Source organism: Thamnophis elegans, chromosome 2 (assembly GCF_009769535.1).
Source record: "Thamnophis elegans isolate rThaEle1 chromosome 2, rThaEle1.pri, whole genome shotgun sequence".
In the NCBI taxonomy this organism is placed as follows: domain Eukaryota; kingdom Metazoa; phylum Chordata; class Lepidosauria; order Squamata; family Colubridae; genus Thamnophis; species Thamnophis elegans.
The window spans coordinates 149002896-149030497 of record NC_045542.1 but is presented as its reverse complement, the minus strand read 5'-3'; the positions used below and the strand labels follow the sequence as shown (position 1 = coordinate 149030497).

Below are 27602 nucleotides of genomic sequence, written 5' to 3'. Positions count from 1 at the left end.
TCTATCTTGATGTACTATAATTGTATTCATTTATTTTTTATTTATTTCTCAACAAGTACAAGGAAACAAGTAATAGTATAGACATAGACACGAACACATGAAAAATGGCACAAGTAAATGGATATAAAAAAGCAAAACAAAGCCATAAACACGTAAAAAGAGCACATATAAATGGGGACAGTAGGACAGGGACAGTAGGCACTCTGGTGTGCTTATGGATGCTCCCTTGGGGACTGCTTAAGAAATGTGTAAGGTCCACAGTAGGCAATTTAAGGCAAAAGGTATGGGGGTTAGAGGAACTAACAGGATCAGATAGAGTATTCCAGACATTTACTACTCTATTGCTGAAATCATTTTTCCTGCAATCAAAATTAGAACGGATTACATTTAATTTGATAGCCCTTGTGTTATTTTTTTTTTTAATATTGCACCACCACCATCTGACTGCTCCGGCAGGATGGGGGCGCCTATGGTGTCACCGAGAGAACCACTTCGGGAGCGTGGCAGGCCAAGTTACTACCTACTTGGCCGAACCGGTAGGAATACACCTCTGATTCAAGTATAGATCTGGCAAAGGTTTTGTATGCTCTAGTTAGCAGCATAGTGTTACCAGAGAGAAAACTATGTAAAATAAGGTTGAAACTCTGAATGCCTTTTTTGGCAATGTTGTTACAGTGAGCTCTGGGGGTTAGTTCTTTCGAAATGAGTTCTCCTAGGTCTTTGACAAAGTGTGGCTCATCTTTTAGATTACTTCCGCCCAGCTTGCATTTGATGTTCTGATTTATATTGCGAATGTGTAGGACTGAGCATTTGTTAGCAGAGATTCGGAGTTGCTAATTGTTTGACCATTCAGATACATAATCTAGGTCATTTAGTAGCGTAGTAGAATTGCCTGTGATGTTAAAGAGTTTTACGTCCTCGACAAAGAGGACACAGCTGCTTATAATATCATCACAAAGGTTGTTTATGTAAAGTAAAAAGAGTGTTGGTCCTAGAACGCTGCCTTGGGGAACACCACTGTTAACTGGTGCAGGGTTAGGTAGTGTTCCCAATTTTGACTACTTGTTGCCTGTTTGATAGGAATGCAACTATCTACTGGTGCAAAGATCCCAAAATGCCGTAAGAACTTAGTTTTAACAGAAGTTTGATATGTACCACTGAATCAAAGGCTTTGCAGAAGTCTAAGTAGATTGCATCTATTGCTTTACCTTGGTCGAGTTGAGAGTCCAAATGTTTTTGCAGTGTATGAGTTGCAGATTGCAGGACAATTTTTTCCTGAAACCAAATTGCTTATTAGAGAGTAGGTTGTTTGTCTCTAAGTGGAGGGTGATGGATTGGTTTATGATGGATTCCATGACTTTACAGGTGACGCAGCAAAGTGAGATTGGTCTGTAATTCTCAACAAGGCTGGGGTCTCTTTTTCTGAATGTGAAATTCCCCAGAAGGTCCAGAATAGCTTTGTTAAGATAGGATCTGAAGATAGATCCTTAGGACTTACAACTAAAGATTATGTTACCCGCAGCAAATTTGGATGTACCAGACAGACTACACACATGTGCTACTGCAATGAATATTAGTCAAGCCAAGTGTTCCTTCTTTGGATGAAGTTGTGTTATCCAGTTACCCTACAACTTTCTGGTTGGCTGCAAAAAAAACGTTTCTCCATGGAACAGAAGGAGCTATCAGTCCTTTCTCCATTTAGATATGCACAGAAGCCTTCTCCTCGCACCGGAAACCTGCAAAAAAGGACAAGGAGTTACTATTTGCTGAACAGTGGCAACTGAGGGCAGAAATCAGCATTGCAGGAATGAGCTTTCCAAGAAGATTCCCAGGTTTAGAGCATAGAGAACATCAGCCAACATTGTGTCTCCAGATTGCACTGGATCAAGTTGATTATGGAATCTGGAGTTAGTTTTGTCTGACAAACATGTCTGGAGGATACATGAGGGCAAATAAATATGCACAAGCGCACACACAAAGCAGAAAGCATCTTTTTGGGGGCATATCTCATTCTTGGAAGGAGATGGGTGGACTTCAACTCCCGGAATCCCCAAGCCAGCATAGTTTGCTGGAGTGTCTTTGAAGAGCTCTTAAAGTTGCCAAGTTTGAGAAGCACTGCCTTATAGAAAGCGCCTTTTGGGAAATAAAACTGCAATTTTATGACCATCTGGGCTGCTTACAAAAATATCAAAGTTGCAGGAGAAACATCTGCTCTTGGAGGTGGTGTATCATCTCAGCCATCCTGAACTTCTCAGCGTGTCACAGCTGGCCAGCAGTGTAGGGACCACCAGATGTTACAAGTTTCTTCTCCCCCCCCTTCCTTGTCTGTGTCTTATATTTTGGGAAAAACCAAAAATTATATTGATACTTATTATTCTTTCAGCCACTCAAGATGAAATGTGAAGCATATAAATGTTTGAATAAGGTAAGCAGTTCTATAAGCCCCATAAACAAACAAACAAATAAATAAAACACACTTACTGGTTTTTAAACTCAGTGCCATTGGACCACTTCCAGGTCTGGTTAACTTCTCTTGAAAGACCAAACCAGTAATGAAGCGGATGGAAAAATTTTACCCAAAAATCCTAGGAGAAAGGAAATAATATATAATAAAATCCTCATTTAACATTAGGGAAATAAAGTTTGCGTTATTTTTGCCCGACTATTGAATGCCAAAATACATCATTTTTGTCAAATTATTTCTATTTGTACAAGATCCTAAAATTAAAGTAAAAGTAAATTGGAGTAAATTCACAAATAGTAATGGAATTGAAAAGTCAAATGGCAAAACCAACAGGAGTCATCAAGGTGAAGCCTACAAGTATCTGGATATTTTATACCTGAATAACACCAAGCATTGACAAGTTAAAATGTGATTAGTGAAAAATACATCCAAGGAATGAAACAAGTGCTAAAGACAAAATTGAAAGTGGAAACATTACCAAAGTAACCTATAATTGGGCCATACCTGTGAGATGATACACTGCTGGGATTGTTAACTGGAGATTACTGCATTTTTGGAGTATAAAACACACCAAGATTTTGAAGAGGCAAATAAAAAAAAGTTTTTCCACTCTGCAGACCTCCCAAAAACGTCCCATTTTTCACTAAAATGGGCCCGTTTCCCCCCCCCCCCCCAAAAAGGGCATGCATAGCCTTTAGAAGGTGATGAAAGAAATGTCCTTCTGGGTTCAGCTCCAAGTGGGGAAAAAGACACTGGAGACATGGAGCCTGCTTGGAAAGATGGTTTATTGGTGGACAGGACGACATGGCTTGAGCCCTGAACAGAAAAGGTGATCACATGCTTCAATGTTGGTGGAGAAGAAGAAAAGGGCTGAGGGAGGGGCTTGCTAGGCTTTTTATAACCTGTTCAGTCCCACCTCTCTGTTTCCTGTTCCTGTGTAAGAAATGTATTCTGATTAGTTGTCAGACTCCCATAGGGCCATGCAGGGGCAACCCTCTAGGCTGTGTTTTGAATCCAGGTTTGGTTGAGTTCTCATATGCCATGTGGTGAATTGGTTAAAGTTCCTTAATCCCATCCCCCTGGAGTTGAAGTGGAGAAGTCTTTGTTATGTAAAGGGACTAGCTTGGCCTTCTTAATCGTCCATTGACAAAGTGGGGATGGGCAGGAAGCTACAGGCAGCTATTCTTTCTTTTAAAACATGTTCTTTCTTTTCACATCCAGAGAAATATTCTGCCTTTTCAATATTTTTTAGGATATTTCATTTTTCTGGGAGAGGGCTGGGTGATAACTCCCTACAGAGGTTTATAGAGTGCTCCTGGAGGCTGGGGGGGGGAGCAAAATTGAGCAAAAAATGCCCCGTTTTTCACTCATTTCTGCCCTCCCCAGTCCCCAGGAGCACTCTGGAAGCCTCCTCAAGGCTCTACATGGCCATTTTGGTGAAGGGGGGCGGTGTTTGGGAAGGCAAAAAATGCTGTATTCAGTGTATAAGACACAGCCAGATTTTCAGCCTCTTTTTTCAGGGAAAAAGGTGGTCTTATATTCTGAAAAATACAGTAGCTGAATTGGACAGTTGGGATCCAAAAACAAGAAAGCTACTGACAATTCGTTATGCATTACATTCTTGTACTGATATTGATAGTTTATACTTACCTTACAGAAATCAAGGCAGAGTTTTACTTCAAGTCAAAGTGTCAAATTAATTAAGCATGCTTTGACTGATTACATAAAAGATGGCCAAGAACAAGAATTGATACAATTAAAAATTTCAATTTATGGGTAATAAAAAGAACAGCATGCTAGTAAGGAAAAGCATTATAGGGTCAATATCTATAAAGATCAATTGGAAAGTGGATAAAGATAAAACCTAGCAATGGCTTACAACTGGAACATTAAAAAGAAAGAAACCTGATTTTTTCTGCTTTACAACAACCAATTTGAACTAAATGAACCAATCATGGCCAGAATTTTTAAAAATCATCAAATGATTCAAAGTGCAGGTTGTGCAAAGAGGCAGAAGAAGCAGTATGATACAATCAGCCATTTTTGTTTGATAATGCAATTTATACTTCTTACTCTGAGGTGCTTGTTGTGGAGAACGGAAGCTTTTGATTTGGATTGAACCTGATTAGTTAAGATACAACTTCAAACTTGCAAGTATGTTAAGATTTTAAAAAAGGATATAACACTGAAATTATGACTTTCCCCTTTAGCAATAGCACGTAGACTTATCTACTGCTTCACAGTGCTTCTACAGCCATCTCTAAACAATTTACAGAGTCAGCATATTGCCCCCAACAATCTGGGTCCTCATTTTACCAATCTTGGAAGGACGGAAGGCTGAGTCAACCGTGACCCTGATGAGATTCGATCTGCCAAATTGCAGGCAGTCGGATATCAGCAGAAGTAGCCTGCAGTACTGCAATCTAACCACTGTGCCACAATGGCTTTATGGTTGCTAAGCAAGGAGCTTGAAGGCAAACTATCATTTTATATGTTGACAGTATTGAAAACTTAATATGCATGAATGGAAAAATGTTACTTCCCACAATGGAAGAATGGATGGAAAAACTACTGGACTTGGTGGACATCTTTTAAACAAAGACTTTATCCAGGTTTTTTCCATTTGCAAATTATTTCTGGACTTCCTGCTTGAAATAGAAGGGGGGGGGGGGAGAGAAACTTTGGCTTTACATTTTGAGGATTGGATTAATCTTGTCATTATAGAAATCGTTTGTAATTACTAAAAATGCAAAGAAAAAGTTGAGGCTGTAATTCTATTTAGTATTTTACTGCATTGAAAGGAATAGGAAGTCACTCCTTTTTTCTTTTCTTTTTTTAATCTTGCATTCTCTTTTAATATTTTTTTATCTTTATTTTCATATGTATTTTATATTATAACATATCCTAATAATACAATTTATTGGAAACAAAAATAACATCTGTAATAATTATCATATGCCAGTAATATAAAATCGGTCAATTGTTTCTCTTTCCATTGGATAGACCAAAACGGCCCAATGGGCCGGATCCGACCACATCACAGGCCTTGAGTTTGACACCCCTGATCTAAGCTGAGTATATCTCATAAATAGAAAAATAGTTGTAGTGGTAAATGAGCTTCAATAATGCCAATACTTACTTAGTTAAAGAGATTTATCAAAATGATTATCGGTTGGCAAAAAAAAAAGCAATATTAGTGGGAACAACTTCCTGCTGGCTTTCCCATTGATTCTGCTTGTGGGAAGCTGGCAAGGAACAATGGAATTCATGTGAGTGGAGAGATGTTACAAAGGCCACATATAATTGCGAATAAAACTGATCTGGTCATCATAGAAATATTAGTTCACAGGTGTAATGGGCCCCAGATTGTTTATGCATTCTGTAAATTAGATGATTTTAAGTACATTGATCCAAAGTTTGCTGCAGAACAATAATTTGCGCTAACTTGAGGATACAAGCAGATTAACAGAATGAGAAGTTTAGTAGTATATGCTGTAGATAATAATAGTAAATGTAATAGGACTGCTTTTTACATTTGTGAATGCCAGGACAAGTCTGCAATTACTTACGATGTCTCCTTATTCCTTACCAATTCCTCCTGAGTATCAATCACAGCCAACGATGCATTAAGTGACAAACAGGTCTTTAAACTGAGAGACCAATTTCCTTCTTCTTTTGATATATAGAAACATTTTCCTTTGTATCCAACCCAGAAATCTGGGCAGGCAACTCCTTGGCTTGCAAAGAGAGGACAAGACGGACATGTTTCTGTTTTTTTAATCGGAACAAAAACAAAAACAATTAACTACAATTAGCTACAATACTGAGAAAAGTCTGAATCGTTAATATTAAGCCCCCTCACTTAAACTGAAATGACAGGTTTTTTTTAAAAAAGGAAACCAAGTGAATTCACCTGTGAATAGAGATAATCCACACTTACCAACCACAACTAGTACTGGCAAGTGCATTGCTACAACACTATTGCAAAGTGCACCAACTCAGCAAGCTCAAACTGCCTAAGGAGCTGCTGATTCTGTTCTACAGAGGAATTATTGAGTCTGTCGTCCTCTGCACCTCCAAAACTGTCTGGTTTGGTTCTGCACCCCAACAAGACAGACACAGACTTCAGAGCAGGGACATGCAGTCAGGGGAGGTTGGGGAGGCAGAGCCTCACCACTGTCATCATGAAAAAAAATGTAAAAGGAAAAAGGCAAGAGCTGAGGACAGACTGAGCTAGTTGCTGCCAGTCACCGTGGATGACTCTGCTTAACTGTTTAAAAAGCGCCCTCTACAGGAGGAGGCAGGATAACGACGTGCCTCATCTAGTCTGACTTTAGGCATTTTATGATCACTCGAGCAGTTAAGCAAGGGTTAAAAGCCTAAAAATTCCTGACGTAGGTGAGGCACGTTGTTCTCCTGCCTCTTCCTGTTGACCAAAGACCAAACTACTCCCAATATCTTGAAGTAGGAATGCCTCATTACTTACCAGCCAATGAAATTGCAATAATGATGATGATCAAAACTACCACTAGGATCACAAGAGCTATAATGCCTTTATTGCGAGCTGCAAAATAGAAAACAGGAACATATTAAAGAGTTGAAGTTCATGCTTTTATTGCAATTGTTTAGGATTGTAGTCACACAATATCATTCCACATCAGGGAGACAGGCAGGCAGAAGAGGAAAAGAATCATCCACTACTAATGCCAATATTTGCCCTTTATGGAAAGAGTCTGTACATTTATCCCAAATCACTGGCTATCATTTGTATGATGTTTTTGTTTTCTGTATCTTAGAACTGCCTCCTTCTAGCTTTGAATGCTCCAGCTGGCAGACAAAACTATCAGGCAGTGGAATTAAGAAGGGAAGCCCAAAACCTCTGGAGAGCTTTTGTTTGGAGAAAAAACAGATGTGTTTGCGCTTGATGACAGTTCATGTTTGTGGTTTGACTTGCACCTGCTGATCCCACCACAGATAAAGCTGAACGTCTCTCATCTCCCTCCCCTTCCCTCCATAAGGAACAACAGAAGAAGGCGGCCAAGAGCACCGGAGCACAGAAGCCAAGACCTGGTGTCTTTTTTGTGTGGCCTTCAGGTTTCTTTCCCCACAGAAGAAATCAAATGGATCTGGAGTGGCCAATAGCCTACATCTTCTCACATGTGTGGGAGACACAAACTCAATCTCAATCCCATGGCTCTTAAATGCCTAACAAGCCTGCCAGTAGAAGCAGCTGGCAACGCTTGTGAGTGTGTCATGTCCAAGTCCAAAAAATCTAATATCACAACTGTAGTTATAATACTGTAAAACAATACTGCCTTGAAAATGGGAGACACCAAGGTGACATGGGAATCACACCAAAGCTTCAGTGTTGGCCTAAATTGCTGTTATGTGAAGGTTATCTTTTCAAAAAGAGAAACAGCCTTTGTTTCATCAAAACCAGAGGGAAATAAGAATACTGGTTTTTATACCCAGAAGGTTTAGCATAGCTTCACTCACTTTGTTTTAATTCTCTCTCTCACACACACACACACACCAAGCTTACAATGCGTTCCAGGTAGGTGTCCATTTTGACCAACATTTCTTTCATGCTTTGTATCAGAGCTTCCAGAAGAAAATGCAGGTGTCACCACAGAAGACAAGAGATGATAACGTCCAGAATCTCCTGACCCTAAAGGAAGGCAGAAAACAATACAAACAGATGTCGTCCAGTTTTCTTATTAGGAAGACACTGCCCCCAATAACCATCTAGGGCTCCCTGACCTGGATTTCCCTCTCTAACACCAAAAGTCAGTGGGAGGGTTTCTGTCCTGAAGGTGACATGGGAAATTCACCAAAGGTGCAATGTTGGTTTTGTGTGAAGTTTTCCTTTTCAAAAAGAAAAAAGAAACATTTACAACTTCTCTCCTCAAAATATGAGGGGAAGAGAAGAATCCTGTTTCCAACCATTTTGTTTAATTATTTCTCCAAGATTACAAAGGGTCCCAACTTTTAGTTTTATCAGCATTTCTTGCCCCAGTTGCATCACTGTTTCCAGGAGGAGATGCAACTACCAAAGAAGAAGGGGCAGTGTTTTTGCCCTGAAAATGGGAAATACCAAGGTGACATGGGACTCACACCAAAGCTTCAATGTTGGCGTAAAGTTGGCTTTATGTGAGAGTTTTCTTTTCATCAACTTCCCCTCATCAAAACCAGGGGTTGGTGGGAGAATCTTGGTTTTTGCATACAGTGGGTTTAGATGAGATTTATCCACTTTTTCTTCTTACACTCCCATCCCTCCCCAGGGATTACAAAGAGCCCCAGGTAGGTGTCTGGTTTTACCAGTGTTTTTTATGTCATCAGGGCATCCAGAAGGTGGTCCAGTTGGCGCCTCAGTGAAAGGTTCACGACATTCAGCATCTCCTTCTGCTCCTTCTGCCCCTAAAGGAAGACAGAAGACAATACAGACCGATATTTATATCCAGTTTTGCTATTAGGAAGACACTGCCGCCAATGCTCAAGAAGAGCTTCCTATCTCATGAGAGCCAATAATCTTGCAAGAGCACCTCTAAGGAGCACAGAAGCCAAGACCTGGTGTCTTTTTTGTGTAGCCTTCAGGTTTCTTTCCCCACAGAAGAAATCAAATGGATCTGGAGTGGCCAATAGCCTACATCCTTCACACATTTGTGGGAGACACAAACTCAATCTCAATCCCATGGCTCTTAAATGCCTAACAAACCTGCAAGTAGAAGCAGCTGGCAACGCTTGTGAGTGTGTCATGTCCAAGTCCAAAAAATCTAATATCACAACTGTAGTTATAATACTGTAAAACAATACTGCCTTGAAAATGGGAGACACCAAGGTGACATGGGAATCACACCAAAACTTCAGTGTTGGCCTAAATTGCCTTTATGTGAAGATTATCTTTTAAATTGCCTTTATGTGAAGGTTATCTTTTCAAAAAGAGAAACAGCCTTTGATTCATCAAAACCAGAGGGAAAATAAGAATCCTGTTTTTTATACCCAGTAGGTTTAGCACAGCTTCACTCACTTTGTCTTAATTCTCTCTCACACACACACCAAGCTTACAATGTGTTCCAGGTAGGTGTCCATTTTTATCAACATTTTTTTCATGCTTTGTATCAGAGCTTCCAGAAGAAAATGCAGATGTCACCACGGAAGTCAAGAGATGATAACATCCAGAATCTCCTGACCCTAAAGAAAGGCAGAAAACTATACAAACAGATGTGATCCAGTTTTCTTATTAGGAAGACACTGCCCCCAAAAGCCATCTAGGGCTCCCTGATCTGGATATCCCTCTCTAACGCCAAAAGTCAGTGGAGGGTTTCTGTCTTGAAGGTGACATGGGAAATTCACCAAAGGTGCAATGTTGTTTTTGTGTGAGGTTCCAGAAGGAGATGCAGTTGCCACCTCAGGAGTCCAACAAACACGACATCCAGAATCATCATCTACCAATATTGGAAAGCAGAAAACAATACATAGAGGTGTGTTTCTAGGAAGAAGCCGCCCCCCAATACCCAAGCAGGGCTATTTGCCTTTCCCGACCAAAACAATTTGAACACATATTTTAAGTAGCTGAAACCTCACAAGATCTCCAAGTCTTCCACAGCTGAACCTTCACAGAGAGAACTCAAGGTAACTGCCAAAAATCTCTTGAGTGTTGATCATCTTGCAAGATTTCAGGTAATTATATTAGGGGACGGTGCTCAAGTCATATGACAAAATCGGGATACATCTGGGATATTTCCATGGGGCTTTTTGGTGTACATTGGAAAATCTCCATTTTTGCATGAACAGATACTGTATATCTGTTGCTGAATTCTATCTGAAGCTGACATCCCACCAGTGGTGGGTTACTGTCGGTACGCCCCGGTATGGGCATACCAGTGCCTGCTAGGAGCACCAGGTACTGTTCTGGTACAGTGCTTCGGAGGGCCCACCCGCCCGTCCTCCTTACCTGTATTTGACCCAACCAAGCCATTTGCGCATGCGCAGGCAGTGTATGGTGCCTGCACGACGCTCTGCCAAGCAGCTGGAGCGTCGCAGGGTGGTGATGCGTATGCGTGCGCAGCACACATAAACATGGTGGATGCTCCCGGCCCCATCACAGCGTACCAGTTGCAATGGGATCCAGAACCCACCACTGCACCCCACTACAGAATCCCAGTTGTGAAAGTCTCTTGACTTACTCAATGAGCCGCTTAAAGCTTAGAAGATCATCTGGAAGAGTCCTCTCAGATGCTCTTCCTGGTTCATCAGATTTAAAATATTTGGTTCCTGTACAACTCTTACCTTGAGAACCAAGAATGACTGAAGAAAACAATCCTACCTCTCACTTCTCCCTAATTCTAACTTGAGTCCAGTCGTCTCCAAATTTTGCAGAGCAAAACTTTTACCCACCCAAGTTTGTGATTTCCGTTTATCCCTGCCTTACTTATTGTGATGCCTCTGCTTAGGAGAGAAACCAATGGTTTTAGCCAAAGGATTAGTTAGTTTTTCTCTAATCTTGTTCTGCTTTCTATACTTCTCAGCTAGGTGGAAGAAAAACTTGAATGCCTCACCTTTAATGTCTACTTCCATCTTCCAAGATATAATTGTCTTTGTTAGAAAAAGAAATCAAGATTCAGGCTGCATGGAAAGAAAAGAAATTGGTATTACTCATTGTTGCACAGAATATCACTGACATATTATTGTAGAGAATATACTTCGTTAAACTATGCTTCTTCAACATGCTCTCCTCCATTTGAATTATTGGCTGGAAGGGCCAGAGTTATGAACCAATATCCAAGGAAATCTCCAGCTGTGGTCCCATCCGTTTAAGCCCTCTCTCCAGCAGGCACAGCAAAGTTGACTATAAAAGCTGTGCTGTGAAATAGCTGAGGGTATGTGTGGTGGTGGGGAGGAGGGGGGGTATCTGTGTGTGGAAGGCATGAGAAGATTTTTCTCCAAATATATTTTATTATTGAAACAGTTTCCATCTTCCCTTAAAATATTCACAGAATCTACAATGGTCTGAGAATCAGTGTCTCCAACTTAATTAAATTAGCAAATTTCCACAAACCTTGAAATAACTTACCCAGGCCTAATCCATATATCAAAGGATAAGATCTGCAAACACAACAGAGTTAATTATCTACATACATACATACACCCACACACCCACACCCACACCTCAACTGTCACCTTAGAATTAGTACGTACAAGCTCCCCCTATAAAAGTTTGCCACTGTATCCCATTTCTGAGCATCCTGCCCTTAAAAGCAAACTGTTTTCCTTTTAGGAATAAATATTTCTTCTTCTCTCACACTGTCTGGACCTCATTTTTATTCATTCTTGTGCAACCCCGGCTTGAGTTGGAACCCCAAATTATTCTTCTGACAGCCTCTCTAGCAGTTCTGGCAAGGAGTAGCAATAGTAATGGCAGTGGGGAAGAGTGGAGAAGAGGGTGAAATGGTGAGTAAGGACTAATACTCTGTGAGTATGTGAGTGCTTGTGAGTGTTGTCTAAGCACCTGTGTTGTTGGCCCACCAAATACTGGTAGTTAAAAAACCTCATGATATCTCTTGGATACAAGATTGAGGGGGGCAGTTTTAGACAACAAATCTTGTCACATCTGATTGTATAAAAGTATTTTGACTTATCCATACCGACATTTGTTTTGTCTAACTACAGGCATCTAAGGTTTCCCACATTTAGTATCTCAGATACTTTGGTTAGATCTGCAATGGACTGAACCTGGAATGCCACATGTAAAATGTACATGTAAAAATTATGAACGGATGAACAAAATGGCATGAAGTGTACAAACTAATTACCATAGAAAGTATATAATTTATTTGGAACTCTATAAAATTAAAAGTTGAAGCTCCAATTGATTAATTGTTCTGTTAGAAAATTTCTCCTTACTTCTAGGCTGAATCTCTAACCAGCTTCCACATATTATCTGGTGTTTTGGAAAGTAAGACAATCCCCTCTTCTCTGTGACAGCCCCTCAATTACTGGAAGACAATTATCATGTCCCACCCCCATCCTTCTCTTTGATAAGCTAGATATATCAACCATTCATCATGTGATATAGCTATAGCCTCCAGACCCTCCCCATCCCCGATTTCTCCCCAGCCACGCTTGCCTCGTGCCGCAGCAAGCGTGATGTGGGGGGGCAGTGGGGGGTTGCAGGCAGTACGCCCCAATACAGGAGTACCGGAGCCAGCCCGGAGCACCCGATACTGTTCCAGTACAGTGCTCCGGAGGTCCCATCCACGTATCAGCAATCCTTAGCATGTTTTAAAGCTGTTGGCGCTTCTGCGCACGCGCATGGCCTGCGCTCCACTCTGCTGAGTAGGGGGAGCGTAACGGAGGCTTGCTGAAGCTTCATTTTCAGCTACAATGCATGCGCGTGCCGCGCGGCATGTGGGTGGCACCGAGGCCGTTCCAACCATACCGGTTGGAACAGAATCTGGAATCCACCACTGGTGTAGGGGGGGCATAGACTGTTTGGCACTGTAGAAGCAGTGGCGGCAGGGAGGTGATGTGCTTGGGGTGAAATGGGAGGTGCCCTGCTGATAGAGGCTCCGTGTGGAGGGAAGAGCACAGCAGCAGGGGAGGCTGGCTTTCCCCAAGCCGCCTCTCGGTGGAAGGAGGCAGGGATGCCTCCCTTACCACTCGCCGCTGCTGCCCCTGCAGGAGGAGGCATTGGAGCCCAGGCAGTCCCTCCCGCCTGCCTGCCTGCCACCTCGCTTGCCGCTTTCCCTGCCAGCCACCCAGTTGACCAGGCGGGGCCTGGGTTGCAGCCTGCGGGGAGTGGGGGCTAGGCTAGCATGAATGCTGCTTATCTGTGTCTAGGCAGGAGGAGGCCGTTCTGTGGATCCACATGGCAAAGGCGAGGCAGGGCACATGTCGGATCGGGCAGAGGCATGGCCAGCCAGTGCAATAAAAATTGCTCTGGCATGCGCAGAACCAAACCCAAGGTGGTAAGCGAACTAGCTCAGGGGCGTGGCAGGCCTTGGTCGCTGCTGGTGCCAGCCACCCAGGCTGTCAAACCACTACATGTTCGGTAGGAACCCACTTCTGATGTGCTGTTTTCCATAGACTAAAAGATAACCATCTTTTTGCCAAGCCAGAAAAATGTCCCTTTGACTTGCAACAACTAGACTTCTTGGGTTACCTTATTATTCCAAAAGGCATTCAAATGGACCCCCACGAGGTCCAAAACATTCAATGTTTCCAGGGCTTTGCTAATTTTTACAAGAAATTTATACCCTGTTTTGCTTGTAGAGCCAAGCCACTCACCCAATTGACTAAGAAAGGGCTTAAATTTGCTTGGACTCCTACATACAAAGCAGCTTTCAAAGGGTTAAAGCAGCTTTTTGCCCACCAGCCCCTCCTTTAGCACCAAGACACATGGAACATACAGGTACAGATTAACAGAGTTGGAAGGGACCTTGTAGGTCATCTAGTCCAACCAGTGGTGGGTTTCAAAAATTTTTGGAACCTACTCTGTGGGTGTGGCCTGCTTTGTGGGAGTGACTTGCCAGCCATATGACTGGGTGGGAGTGGCTTGCTGGCCATGTGACTGGGTGGGAGTGGCTTGCCAGCCATGTGACCGGGTGGGAGTGGCTTCCCGGTCACATGACCGGGTGGGAGTGGCAGTCATGTGACCAGATGGGAGTGGCCAAGACGATGTCACTGAATTCTTTGCCCCAATGAATGATCTACAAAAAGAAGATATAAAAAAGGAAATTTATTATTTTGTGCACTTACTACTTAAATAAGATTAAAATAAATACACAAAACAATAAACACCCCTCACTCCTCTTCCTCCTCTCACTATATCCCACTCGTTCTAGCACTGATGATGATGATAATACCTGGTTTGGGTAATGAAACATCTGCAAGAAAACAAGCAAGCTCAGAGAGCACCAAGGACCACAGTCCTCCTCCTCCTCCTCCTCCTCCTCCTCCTCCTCCTCCTCCCTGTATACCCCATTTTTTCTAGCACTGATGATGACACCTGGTTGGGTAATGAGATGCCTGCAAGAAAACCACCGTTCAGAGAACACCAAAGGACCCCACAGTCCTCTCCCTCCTTATCTTTTTCCTTTTTGTTCTTCTACTTCTCCTCATCCTTTCCCCACAACCCCATTTCCTTCTAGCACTGATGATGTTACCTAGTTTGGTAATGAAATATCTGTAAGAAAACCACCAAGCTCTGAAAGCAGCAAGGATCCTACTATCCCCCACCTCATCTTTCTCCCTCTCTTTCTCCTTTTTGTCCTTCTATCTTTCTCCTCCTTCCCCCCTCCCCCAACCCTACTCCCTTCTAGCATTGATGATGTTACCTAGTTTGCACCAAGCTCAGAGAGTACCCAGGACCCCTCATTACAAACCTCATTACAAACTACCGCCCATCTTCCCCGTGGTCAGAAAAGGAAGCCCAGGTAAGTCCTTTGCTAGGAGGCAGGTTTTAGGATGCCTGCCGCCACCAAAGCACCTTCCCGGAGTTGCTTATCTGAGCACGGGGAGACAGCTGGTAGTTTGCGCAGTGTGACTGGCGCCTAGGAGGTCCAAGGAGACCAGCTGCACCACGTAAGCTCCCGCCGCCGTCCCCACCCCCGCGCCTGTGCTTTCTGGCAGCCAGGCATCTTAGGCATGTCCGGGGACCTTGCAAAGGCCTTGCGTGGTCCCCAAACTTTTCAAAGATGCCGGCCTTGCTGCGTAAGCTCCCGTCGCTGACCCCACCCCCGTGCCTGTGCTTTCTGGCGGCCCTGCGGCCCTGTGCTATAAGCAAGCCCGGGATCCTTGCAAGGCCGCAAAAGGTCACTGGACTTGCTTATAGTGCAGGGCCAAGGCAGGCCACTCCAGATGGCCTGCCACCCCCCCTCCTGCCCCACGCTTAGTTGCAGCTTACTTACCTCCTCGGAGTCGGCAGGCAGCAATAGAGAGCCAAGCAGGAAAAAAGGTAAGTGGGTTTAGATAGGGTTCTTCGGGCGGGGCGATTGATGAGCCAGCCAATCCGTGAGCGGTGGGTGGGGCTAGGATAGTGCGGATGGGTGGGGGCAAGAGAGCGAGTGAGCAAGCAACAGGGCCGGGGCAGGAGTTCCGGAACTTACTTCTGAGTCCACCGGTGGAACCTCCTCTCACCGGTTCGGTAGATTTGAGCAACCGGTTCTACCGAACTGGTGCGAACTAGTAGGAACCCACGTCTGTTTAGTCTCCACCCCCCTAATCATCCTGGTTGCTCTTCTCTGCACTTTTTCTAGAGTCTCAACATCTTTTTTATAGTATTGATAGACATTCCCCACTTCCTTCAGCTAAAACACAGTGATGTTCTTAGGCCCCCAGCTCTGCCTTGAAGGTCCTTCTTAAGAGGGGTTTCCCAGCAAAAGGGGCATCCTTGCAGTTCTAAGTAACATATATGGAATTATAAGTGCACCTCTACTTTGCCTTGCTAAAAGCTCATATAAATGTCGCAGAAAAAGGTACCAGAAAAATCTTCTCTGCAAAGGTGCTTTCCTTTTGCAAAGCAGTTCTAAGGAACCTCAGCTGCACAGCCACGCAATTTGTTATGGGAAACAACTGAGGAAGAAGAAGAGAGAAGTGCAGGCAAGTGAGGAAATATTTAGAAGAGAAACCACATTGTACAGAAAAGGACTGTGCAAAATAGAGCATCCCAACACAGCCTCCTCATCTTCTCCAACATCAATTAATCAGATATTGTTCTTTGAGACAAAGAAATGAATATCAGTTGCTTCCCCTTCAGATGGCTGACCTGGATTTCCCCCTCCAAACCCTACTGACCAAAATCAGTGGCAGGGTTTCTCTCCTGAAAATGGGAAATGCTCACAAAGGTGACATGGGAAACTGACCAAAGGTTAGCCTATAATTGGCTTTGTCTGAAGTTTTTCTTTTCAAAAAGAGGAACAGCCTGAACTTCCTCTCTTCAAACCCAGGGGGAAAAGATAAAAAGGATCCTGGGTTATTTTTTAACTTGTGTATGGCCCAGCTCCACCCACTGTGTTTTGTTACTTCCCCCTTCAAGATTACAAAGGCCCCCAGGTAGATTAACAGATGAATTGGAAGGGACCTTATACTTCATCTAGCCCACCCACCCCCCCGGTCAAGCAGGAGACCCTACACCATTTCTGACAGATGGCTGTCCAATCTCTTCTTGAAAGTCTCAAGTAATGAAGCGCCCACAACTTCCAAAGGCAAAGCTGTTCCATTGGTTGATTGTTCTCACTGTCAGAAAATGTCTCCTTATTTCTAGGTTGAATCTCTCCTTGGTCAGTTTCCACGCATTATTCCTTGTCTGGCCTTCGGGTGCTTTGAGAAATAGCTTGACCGCTTCCTCTCTGTGGCAGCCCCTCAAATATTGAAACACTGCTATCATAGGTATTAGCAGGTATTAGCCTTTATTTTTACCAGTATTTATTGGCCTCTTCACATCAGGCCTTCGAGCAGAAGATTCCGTTCTCCCCTCAGGAGTCAAATTATCACGAATTCCAGAATCTCCTTCTTCCTCTAAAGAAAGGCAGAATGTCACAAGTATGACAATAAATAGAGATATGGTCTAGTTTTGCTATTGAGAAGAGGCTGCTCACAATACCCAACCAGGGCTCCCTCTTTCCCAGTCAAAACAATTCAAACAAATATTTTAAGTAGCTGAAATTCACAAAGATCCCAAAATCCTACACTACTTGAACGTTCACTGGCAGAACTGCAACATTTCAGCTGATTCTATTGGGGGGGGGGTGCCCATGTCATAGGACAAAACTGGGCGTGGATCTGAGGTAATTCCACTGCCTTTGTGGTGCACATTGGAAGATGATCTTGCTTTTGCAGAAGCAGGTATGTATATTGCTGAATTTCATCTGAAACTGATATTCCACATAGAATCCCAGGTATGAATATCTCTGATTTACTCAATTGCTCTTGAGCTTCTTAAAGCTTAGAAGATCATCTGGCAGAGTCCTCTCAGATGTTCTTCCTGGTTAGAGTTAGAGCCGCGGTCACCAACTGGTGGTCTGTGGACCACTGGTGGTGCGCGAGAAAATTTTGGTGGTCTGCAGAAAAATTATTTGCATTTTTTATATTGCACTAAATCAGGGGTCCTCAAACTATGCCCCTTGGGATGGATATATGCAATGAATGCTTGTGTTGCTGCAGAGAGTCTCCCCCTTAGGAATCTTTTTGTGCGGGCCGGAGGGGTGCAGAAATTCTGACATGGGATCTGCTTCGGCCTCCTGGTGTGGGGCTTTGGGTGAAGGCTGGAGGGAAGTGCGGCTGGTGGCGAAGAGCCAGAGGGCCTTGTTCCAGTGGGACTGCATCATGGCCTGGAACTGGTTGATCATTTCAGTCCGCTAAGCCTCCAGGCGCTGGTACCTGGCCTTGCACTCCTACAGGTCTTCCCTCTGCTTGGAAAGCCTATGCTGATCGTTCTCAGTGAGGTGCTTCTGTTGAGCCTCCTTCTTGGGCAGATCCAATTTGAACTGAGTCAGCTGTTTTGCCAACTCTTTCTCATGGTGGCTGCTTAGCTCCAACAATTACTTCTTGTTGGGGCCCTAAGGAGCCTGGGCGGGCAGGCGAGGAATGGATGGGAAGGGAGGGGTGAGTAGAGGCCGATGAAGCACCCCTTGATGTGAGTGACATCAAGCCCATCCAGTCACATGACCACCTAGCCACACCCACCCATCTAGTCATTAGGCAGATCAAATTAGTGGTCCGCGGAATTTAAAATTAAGAATTTAGTGGTCCCAGACACTAAGTTAAAGTGTTTACTCCCAGTGCAGCCCTTACCAGAGGAACCAAGGATGACTGAAGAAAACAATCCTATTGTTAACCCGTTCTCTTACCAGTTCTCCTGAATTCTAGCTTGAGTCCAGTCACCTCCCAAAATTGCAGATCAAAACTTTGGCCCATTCAAATTTGCTTTTTCAACTCATGCCTGCCTTACTTATTGTCATTCCTTTGCTTAGAATAGAAACCAATGTTTTTAGCCATAGAATCAATTAAGAGTTTTTCTCTGATTTCATTAGTACTCTGGGGCTTTTCTTCTGCTTTCTGTAATTCTCAGCTAGATGAAAAAAAGATCTGAAGGCCTCACCTGTAATTTTCCTGCTCATCTTTCAAGCTTTCTGTGTTCATCACATCCCCCGGCCCCCCAAAAAATCAGGATTCAGACTGCATGGAAAGAAAAGAAATTGGTATTACTCATTCCTGCACTGGAATGTATTATTGAAATATTACTATAGCTAAGCTAAGACTTATATACCGCTTCACAGTACTTCACAGCCCTCTCTAAGCGGTTTACTGAGTCAGCCTATTGCCCCCAACAATTTGGGCCCGCATTTTACCCACCTTGGAAGGATGGGAGGCTGAGTCAACCCTGAGCCTGGTATTCGATTTGCCAAATTGCAGGCAGCCGGCAGTCAGCAGAAGTAGCCTGCAGTACTGCACTCTAACCACTGTGCCACCACATGGCATGGCTTTTCTGTGGTTCGCGCAGCACATCCGGATTGCCTGCCTTCCCTTTCTGCCTCTGTCTTCTGCCTGTGTCGCCGCGTGAAGTCAAGCCACCTGCCACACAGGCCCACTGACGCTCAGCTTTCCTGCAGCCCATGTAGCAGGTCTGTATCACCTGCCTCCCCCCACCTGTTTCCATCCGCTGCTTACACAGGTAATCAGCTCACCTGTGCTGAGTGGGCTGCGGCCAGACACTGTCGGCCTGCCCATGCTCATTGCCTATGCTGGCCACACCCACCTTCCTTTACTAGGGTTTATTTTGGAGGTAGGGCTTATATTGATGCATAAAATACAGACTAGGGCTTATTTTTGGATCAGTCTTATTTTGGGGAAAACATGGGATTTACCTCTTAATTTTCATGCTCTACCTTTTCTTCAAGTATTGATCTACCTCAGTGGTTCCCAAACTTGGCAACTTTAAGACTTGTGGACTAGCTAGCTCTTCTGGCTGGAGAACTCTGGGAGTTGAAGTCCACAAGTCTTAAAGTTGCCAAGTTTGGGAACCACTGATCTACCTGAAAGAATTCACATACCTGGTCTTCCCATTCCAGTTTCCAGTTTCACCCTTCAGATGATCCTCTGAATGAGATGGACTGCAGCTATTCCAAAGATCAACAGATGAAAACAGTGGGTGACCAGAGATTTAAATTTCAGGGTTGCATCACACCAGCCTTCTCCTCATTGTTTCATTAAGAACCATACTCTCTGGAAATAAATTAATGAATCAATAGTGTATATCCCAAAGACCAGGATACAGAGTGGTAGAAAATCCACACACAGACACACAAAAGGGGAAGGCTTGCCTTGTTTGCCTAGAGTAATTTGTCTTGCAAATCTCCATCCCACACCCATAATCTTTAACAATAAATCCATTCTGATTAACAATGAACCCATGTGAGCCAATAATATTTTGGGCATATTATCAACATTTTTCTCTGTGATGACTGAAAACAGAATGTGAACAAGATTTAAGCCAAACGCCTTCTCAAGAAGGCTGTTGTTACCCCTGAAGATTTCAGACTATGGGTGGGTAACATTTTAAATGGGTGGAAAACATAACAAACACATTTTTTTAATTTAATGCTATGCTAGCCTCCTCACAAAGCAGCTGATTATTAATCAAGCTTATTTTCATTTTAAAGGTCAACTGTGAAGGGCAACAGATGGCAAAGTACCAACTTCCATTTATCTGCGTTTCTTTTTTCAAAAAATAAAAGTTGTAAGCTGTCCTTCAAAACAATCTTTATCAAAGTTTAAATTATTAAATGCCCAAATTTCTTTTTAAAAGATGCTGGAGAATAGGAGGGGCTAGATGATCTCTGAGGTACCATCTATATTCAGTTATATATCTCTCCCGTGCCAACCAAATGATAATGCAGTTCTCGACCTCAATTGAGTCCAAAATGTTCTGTTGTTAAGTGAGACATTTGTTAAGTGAGTTTTGTCCCCTTTACTACCTTTCCTGCCATAGTTGTTAAGTGAATCACTACAGTTGATAAATTAGCAACCAGGTTGTTAAGTGAATCTGGTTTCTCCATTGACTTTGTTTGTGAGAAGGTCGCAAAAGAAAATCACATGACTTTGGGACACAGCATTGGCCATAAATATGAACCAGTTGCTGAGCACATGAATTTTGAGCACATGATCATGGGGATGCTGCAAAGGTCGTAACTGTGAAAAATGGCCATATGTCTCTTTTCAGTGCCGTTGTAACTTTGAACAGTCACTAAACGAACTATTGTAAGCCGAGGACTACCTGTATTAAGGTGCTTTCTCTCAAGGTTTGGAGGCCTTGGCTTGGGTGGAAAAGGACAGGTTTCAGCTCAACCCTAAGAAGGCCGAGGGGCTTTGGGTTTTAGGGATCATGGGATCTGGTGACTTGCCACCTTTGTTACTGGATGGGGTGGCACTACCCCAAAGAAAACCAGTGAGCAGTTTGGCAGGACCTCTGGAATTATAGCTCCACTTTGTGGAACAAGGATATAACTTATTTTTAGAGCACATCACATCACACCTTCATCTTTCTAATAATGGTAAATACCCCCATTATTGATATCTCACCTTTGTTATTTTTACAAATAATTCAAGGCCAACATATCCAACATATCTTCATCCTATTTTACCCCACAAGCCCTGTGAGGTGGGTTGAGCTGAGAGAGTGACTGGCCCAAAGTCACCTAGCTGGTTTTCAAGGCTAAGGCAGGACTTGAACCCACACTCTCCCACTTTCTAGCCCTGTACTTTAACCACTAGACTCTCCGTTCACTTCTTTAATCAGCTTATCTTTGGTTATCAGTAGTGCTTTTATCAAAGTTTCTCTCCTTGAATCCATCAATTCTTCTCTTTTTTTTCTTCTTCTAAACCTTGAAATCTGGGGTAGAGCTCCTTTCCATCTATCTTCCCTTTCCATGTTCCACTCTTTCCATCTCCAACCACACTCAGTTCGCTGTCAGAATCCACAATTATCTTGCCTCTTTGTTCATTTTTCCCTTGGGTTTTTAGGACTCTAACCTCCACTTTCTCCATTTGCTGGATATCTTCAATTTTTCCATCGACTTTTTCTCTTTATCACTTCTATAAACAAGCTGAAGCCTTTGAAGTGCAAAGTCAAAATGATCAAAGAGAAAAAAGAGAAAGCAATATTTCCAGGACTCAGCCTCCAACCTCCAAGTGGCAGTGTAACTTCTTTTCCCTCTGATGTTACCACCCTCTTTATATTCCTTTTACATCTTCTTTATATTCCAGGCTTAAAAGAAACAAAATAAGGAACAAAATAAAGAGAAAAAAACCCTTTAAACCAATATTATAAAAATAAACAAAAAGATTTACTCCATAGGTAAAAAAAGAAATAGAAGAAGAAAAACCAATACTTTCACTTGAAAAAGTAGGAAATACTTGCAAATTTTCCTCTATGAAAAAAGGATAACACATTTCTCCAATATAGCTTAATTTTGCCCCTTATTTTCATTTTCTTTGCAAGTTTAAGTTAGCTCTGATTCTGTTTTTTTTGGGGGGGGGCAGTCTCTTTTATAACAATAAAATTTCCTCACCAGATGGACACACTTCTCTTTCCGCTTTCCTCCCATTCCGGAGCTGTCCCAACTTCAGCAACTTATAGCTGCGCTTCTATCACCAGTAAGAAGAGATTCTCTTGGATCAATCAGGGACTTTGCGAGGTCCCTGAGATCAGCAAGACATACTCTTCCCTGTCACCGTCTCTTTGGGATGGTTTAGGTCCAAAAGGATCGCCCAGCGGCAAAAGTATCAACTGCGAGCTCAGAGCTCCAAGATCGCACATTGTATCGTTGCGATGTCAGATCCTCTCTTGACTCATTGTTCCCAACCCTCCCCGTGGTTTAAGGAAGAGCTACTGAAAAGGCACCTAGAACACCACTTGAGGAAGGCAAGGCATGATTCCAACCAGGCATGATTTAGAGTCGCTATTAAGGCCTATCTCATGACAGTAACAGGGGTGAAACAACAGTATTTCTCTTATTGCGTCCTCAGAGTGCTGCCCACAGGCCCTGTTTCAAGTCACCCATTCACTCCTAGGTCTGGAGGGGCTAAGGAGATCTCTTGCCAAGGCCAAGCAGAGGAATTTGTTCAGCACCTGATTGACAAAGTCATCAAATTCATTTCCAGTTGGGACCATGCATGGAAAAAGCCTGTGTGAAAAGTCTTGCCCTGTTATCTGGGAATGGTTTGATCCAGTTCGCCCTGATGAAGTGGACAGAACCTTGATTATATCAGTGCCACCACCTGTCAGTTAAACGCCACTTCAGACAAATGGTTATCCAACATCTTCTTAAAAACTTCCAGTGTTGGAGCATTCACAACTTCTGGAAGCAAGTTGTTCCACTGATTAATTGTTCTAACTGTCAGGAAATTTCTCCTTAGTTCTAAGTTACTTTTCTCCTTCATTAGTTTCCACCCACTGCTTCTTGTCCTGCCTGTTAGGTAAGCTCCCCATTGGGAGAGCGAGTACGTTCAGAGAAGCGTTTTTGAGAGTGTTGTTGGAGAACACACAAACCAGCATACATAGACACTGCAGTTTAAAATAGGCTTTTACTTTCATGGAAATAGAGGTATCAGAGTCCATCAAACAGTCCAAGTCATACACAGATAAGTCAGTCAGTCATCAATGTCTTCCAGTTAAGGGATAATCCAAATAACATAGTCCAGTATCATACAAATAGTCCGGTACACAAAGTTTGCTAACAGTTGCAAAACTCATAGCACTTTCTACAGCCAGCTTCCAAAACACAGATCAGCATCCAACCAACAGAGAGCTAACAGTCATTCTGGCTGCCTCTTATGGCCGATTGAGGAAACAGCAACCTATCACATTTACAGTATGATTTAAAGCAGGGGTAGTCAACCTTTTTATACCTACCGCCCACTTTTGTATCTCTGTTAGTAGTAAAATTTTCTAACCGCCCACCCAGTTCCACAGTAATGGTGATTTATAAAGTAGGGAAGTAACTTTACTTTATAAAATTTATAAAGCAGAGTTACAGCAAACCCCTACTGCCCACCATGAAAGCTGGAATGCCCACTTAGTGGGCAGTAGGGACCAGGTTGACTACCACTGATTTAAAGAAACAGGTACAGCATTGCTATATGATTTATATATTGCCAACCCAACCGTTAGATTATATTCCTAACATTGCCTTCAGATGCTTTGGAGAATAGCTTGACTCACTCTTCTTTGTGGCAACCCCTGAGATATTGGAACTATCATGTCTCCCCTAGTCCTTCTTTCTATTAAACTAGACATACCCAGTTCCTGCAACCGTTCTTCATAGGTTTTAGCTTCCAGTCCCCTAATCCTCTTTGTTGTTCTTCTCTGCACTCTTTCTAGAGTCTCCACATCTTTTCTACATTGTGGCGACCAAAACTGACTGCAGTATTCCAAGTGTGGCCTTACCAAGGCATTATAAAGTGGTATTAACACTTCATGTGATCTTGATTCTATCCCTCTGTTTATGCAGCCTAGAACTGTGTTGGCTTTTTTGGCAGCTGCTGCACACTGCTGGCTCATATTTAAATGGTTGTCCACTAGGACTCCAAGATCCCTTTCACAGTTACTACTATTGAGCAAGGTACCACCTATACTGTGCATTTTGTTTTTCTTGCCTAAAGAGAGAGTCAAGTTATTCTCCAAAGCACCTGAAGGCAGGACAAGAAGCAATGGATAGAAGCTAATGAAGGAGAGAACCAGCCTAGAACTAAGGATAAATTTCCAGAGATAAAAGCATAAAAATTGAATAAGCAATCAAGTTCTAGGACATTGAGGAGATTAAGCATCAAGATGTTTGAAAATAATAGGAATGTAAAGTTTAATAAGACACCTTAATAGTTTTTGCTGACCAGGACTTAATGACAAGGTTTTATGGGTTTTCCTAACAGAGTAAACTCCAGTTATTGGTCCCAGCTTCTGCCAACCTAGCAGTTCAAAACCATGTAAAAATGAAAGTAGCAAAATAGGGACCACCTTTCATGGGAAGGTAACAGCGTTCCCTGCAACTTTAGCGTTTAGTCATGCTGGCCATATGACCACGGAGACATTTTTGGACAGTGCTGGCTCTTTGGCTTTGAAATGGAGATGAGCACCGCCCCTTAGAGTTGGGAACGACTAGGGGAATCTTTACCTTATGGGTTTCTTTATAGATAAAGAGATGAGATATGGGAAGAAGAGATCTTTGCTCAAATGTAACAGGTAACATTTGGTTATATTTGTTATGAAGGGAGAAGTCATTTATATCTTTCCTTCCTACCTTTTCTGCCCTTTCTACTTCCTCTCTTTAGTGTCTTTTCATATTTTTTTAATGGAAGAGCTCAATAACATTATTAACAAAAGTTTGAAGAACAATTTTTCCTCCACAGCCAAAAAGCGTTGTCGCTCTCCTCCTTCCCGCCTCCCACAACATGAAAGCTATCGCAAGCACTGTTCCCTCTAAGGTGTGCGGCTGCGCGGCCGCGCACATGGCAAGAAACCCCCGCGCAGAGGTTTCTAACTGCCGCGCAGAGGTTTCTTTCAAAGCAAACGTGGGGAAGTCCTTTGCGGGTGGCTAGAACTGGCCGCCCGCAAAGGACCTCCCCAAACTTGTTTCAGCGGCAGCTCTCAGCCTACAGCAGCAGCGTCACGCAGGCTGTGGAAGGAGCGGGAGGAGGAGGGAACCAAAGAGAGGCTTTTGCCGAGTCTGCGCCCCACAGCCAGGACCGTCCTTGCGCCTCAAGCTGCGTTTCTTCCTGCAAAGCCTTTCTGGCGTCAAGCGGAACTCTTGGGTTGCCTGAAGGGCTTTGCAGGAAGAAACGCGGCTTGAGGTGCAAGGACGGTCCTGGCTGTGGGGCGCAGACCCGGTAAAAGCCTCTCTTTGGTTCCCTCCTCCTCCTCCTCCTCCTCCTCCTTCCACAGCCTGTGTGACGCTGCCGCCGTAGGCTGAGAGCTGCCGCTGCTGCTGCTGCACAACTGAGGGAGGGAGAGCGAAAGCAGAGGTAGCCTCAAATTTAATTTAAATTCTTTAAAAGAATTTTTGGATTTCTCCTCACCAAACCTTTAAGACTGAAAGTTTTTCCTAACATGAACTTGAGCTAATATACTTAATATGAGAAAGGTGCAGCAATTAACACTGCTTTTTAAAAAGAACAATATTTCTCAATTGTTTATCTGTATGAAGTCTGCCTATCTTAAGTTCCTACTATACAAAAGGTATTACCTTCTAAGGCAACCTGTATACAATACATTAGTGGCCAATGTTACATTGCTCCTAATGACAAAATTAGAGCTGTGTTAAGCCTGTGAAAAAAATCCCAAATGAATAAAATCATTATTAAGACCCAATGAAAAAATTACAAAAATTATGCATAAACTTTCATGTTCCCCAAATTTCCAATCCAAAACTTAACCCAGATTCTTCAGACATAGATTTGTAATTCAGAGTCAGACTCGATTATTAGAATGAATGCATTAATCAGGGGTGAATAATGTTGGTGAAATCTCATCTAACCTTCCATAATAATAACATACATACACAAATAGCTGACAGCCACATCTCTGAAACACTATTAAATCTGAACTAAATGTTTATCTAGAACTCAAATAAATAGCTGCTTTTTGGTTTTATTTTTTTAAATATTTATCAGTCTCTCTTTTATTCCATACTTCTGGTTGAAAGACTATTCTATGTCATGCTAAACAAATGCATATTCTAGTGGCGGTGGGGGCTCGTTGGCATCTTCAGCAGCAGCCCTACCTCCTGTGAAAAAAACCGAAGATGGAGCAGATCCACGCAGATGACGTTGCTGCAACTGACTGGAGGAGGAATTCTGGGAGTTGAAGTCAGCAAGGCTTAAAGCTGTCAGGTTTGAAGACCCCTGGGTTTTTTTTTCCTAAAGGGTTAGGGGTGCAAGGGTCTTGTAACTTGACAGCTTTAAGACTTGCGTGCTTCAATGCCAGAGTTTCTGAGCCAACATTTTGGTTCCTAAGCAGGAGCGTTGGTAAGTGATACTGATATTATATAACACTTTTAATTAAGCGGGTACTTTGAATAAACATAACTTTGAGTTTCAAATAACACTGATTTCGTTGTTGTCTTAGGTGACATCTGTGAAAAAAATTCAGGTGCTCAGGCATGAAAATGTGCCGCTCAAACACTATACTTTTCCGCTCACACTGAAAAAAAATTAGAGGGAACATTGATCGCAAGACAAGAAAACACACGTACTCACCCAAATGCAATAAAGCAGCCTTCGCAACCATCCCATTACACGTCTCCTTAACAGCAGTAGCAGCACGAGTGCGTGACCCAAACTAGCGGACCCGCTGCTTGCAAAGTAAAACCCACAACTGAATTCACTCCGCAAAGTTGTGGTTGGAGCGATTAACCCTCTCTGCAACAGCCTCAAAGGGAGGCGGCCAACCCGACTGTGAGTCAACCGTGAGACGCACAGATCCAACTATTCTACTGTCAGCCCGATCAGTCTTGTTACAGCCAGGAGCCTGACCCTCCCCCATCCCAGCCCCGACATGCCTGCTCGTCCCGGCCCTTCCAAGTATAATTTCCCAAATCCGGGCGAGAAGCGAGAACATCTCGCAGCTGTTGATGCTGCCAAGATAAACCCCGCTGCGGCAAACAACACCTGGCAGCCCTCCGCAGCTGCTGCTTGTTTACAGTTCACAAGCCGCTTCAAACAGATCTCAGAGCGGTTAACGCGCCTGCCAACAACCGGTCGGGGATGGAGTTTTTTTTACCCTTCTTTGCCTTTCCCTTCTTCTCACCTCGGAATGAAAAGGTTGCGGCCGCATCGCGAAGCGCAGCCGAAGAAAACGCGGGGAAACCCCTTCGCCAACAGCCCAGACAGCAGGCGCCAAGAGCGGGGCTGGTCTTCCGAGGGCACCGAGGGAAGTTTCCCCATCCCTCCCGGCACACCCAAGAGCCGAGCCCCCTTCCTCACCTGAGCGTGCAGCGCCCGAGGGCTTTTCTCTCCCCACGTTTCGCAACGTTGAGCCTACGCCTAATAGTTGACACACTCGCCTCCGAAAGAGCAAGCTGGTCCCTGCGAAGTCTGGGAACGGTTGATTGAGGGAGGGCGACGACCAGGCACCGCCCCACTCAGT

The 27602-nt window shown here is 43.4% G+C and overlaps 1 protein-coding gene across 13 annotated transcripts; it reads right to left on the bottom strand.

Annotated features, from left to right (window-relative positions):
• Positions 1-27590, bottom strand: LOC116504971 (C-type lectin domain family 2 member D-like). 13 transcript variants are annotated; one of them, XM_032212236.1, is made up of 13 exons: positions 27440-27585; positions 19516-19687; positions 18564-18640; positions 16883-16981; positions 15944-16036; positions 11538-11569; positions 11023-11089; positions 8783-8881; positions 7998-8132; positions 6951-7028; positions 6054-6232; positions 2482-2585; positions 1-1736 (listed from the first exon to the last, which is right to left on the bottom strand). In XM_032212236.1, exons 7-13 carry the CDS (start codon positions 11039-11041, stop codon positions 1613-1615), a joined length of 738 nt encoding a protein of 245 aa, XP_032068127.1. In that variant the 5' UTR covers positions 11042-11089; positions 11538-11569; positions 15944-16036; positions 16883-16981; positions 18564-18640; positions 19516-19687; positions 27440-27585; the 3' UTR covers positions 1-1612. The 13 variants fall into 13 exon arrangements, 12 of the variants coding, with proteins under 12 accessions (XP_032068127.1, XP_032068123.1, XP_032068128.1 ...); XR_004254874.1 differs by adding an exon at positions 2181-2331 and having other exon boundaries at positions 1650-1736; positions 11023-11569; positions 27440-27590; XM_032212232.1 differs by having other exon boundaries at positions 11023-11569.
• Positions 27591-27602: the final 12 nt, after the last annotated feature.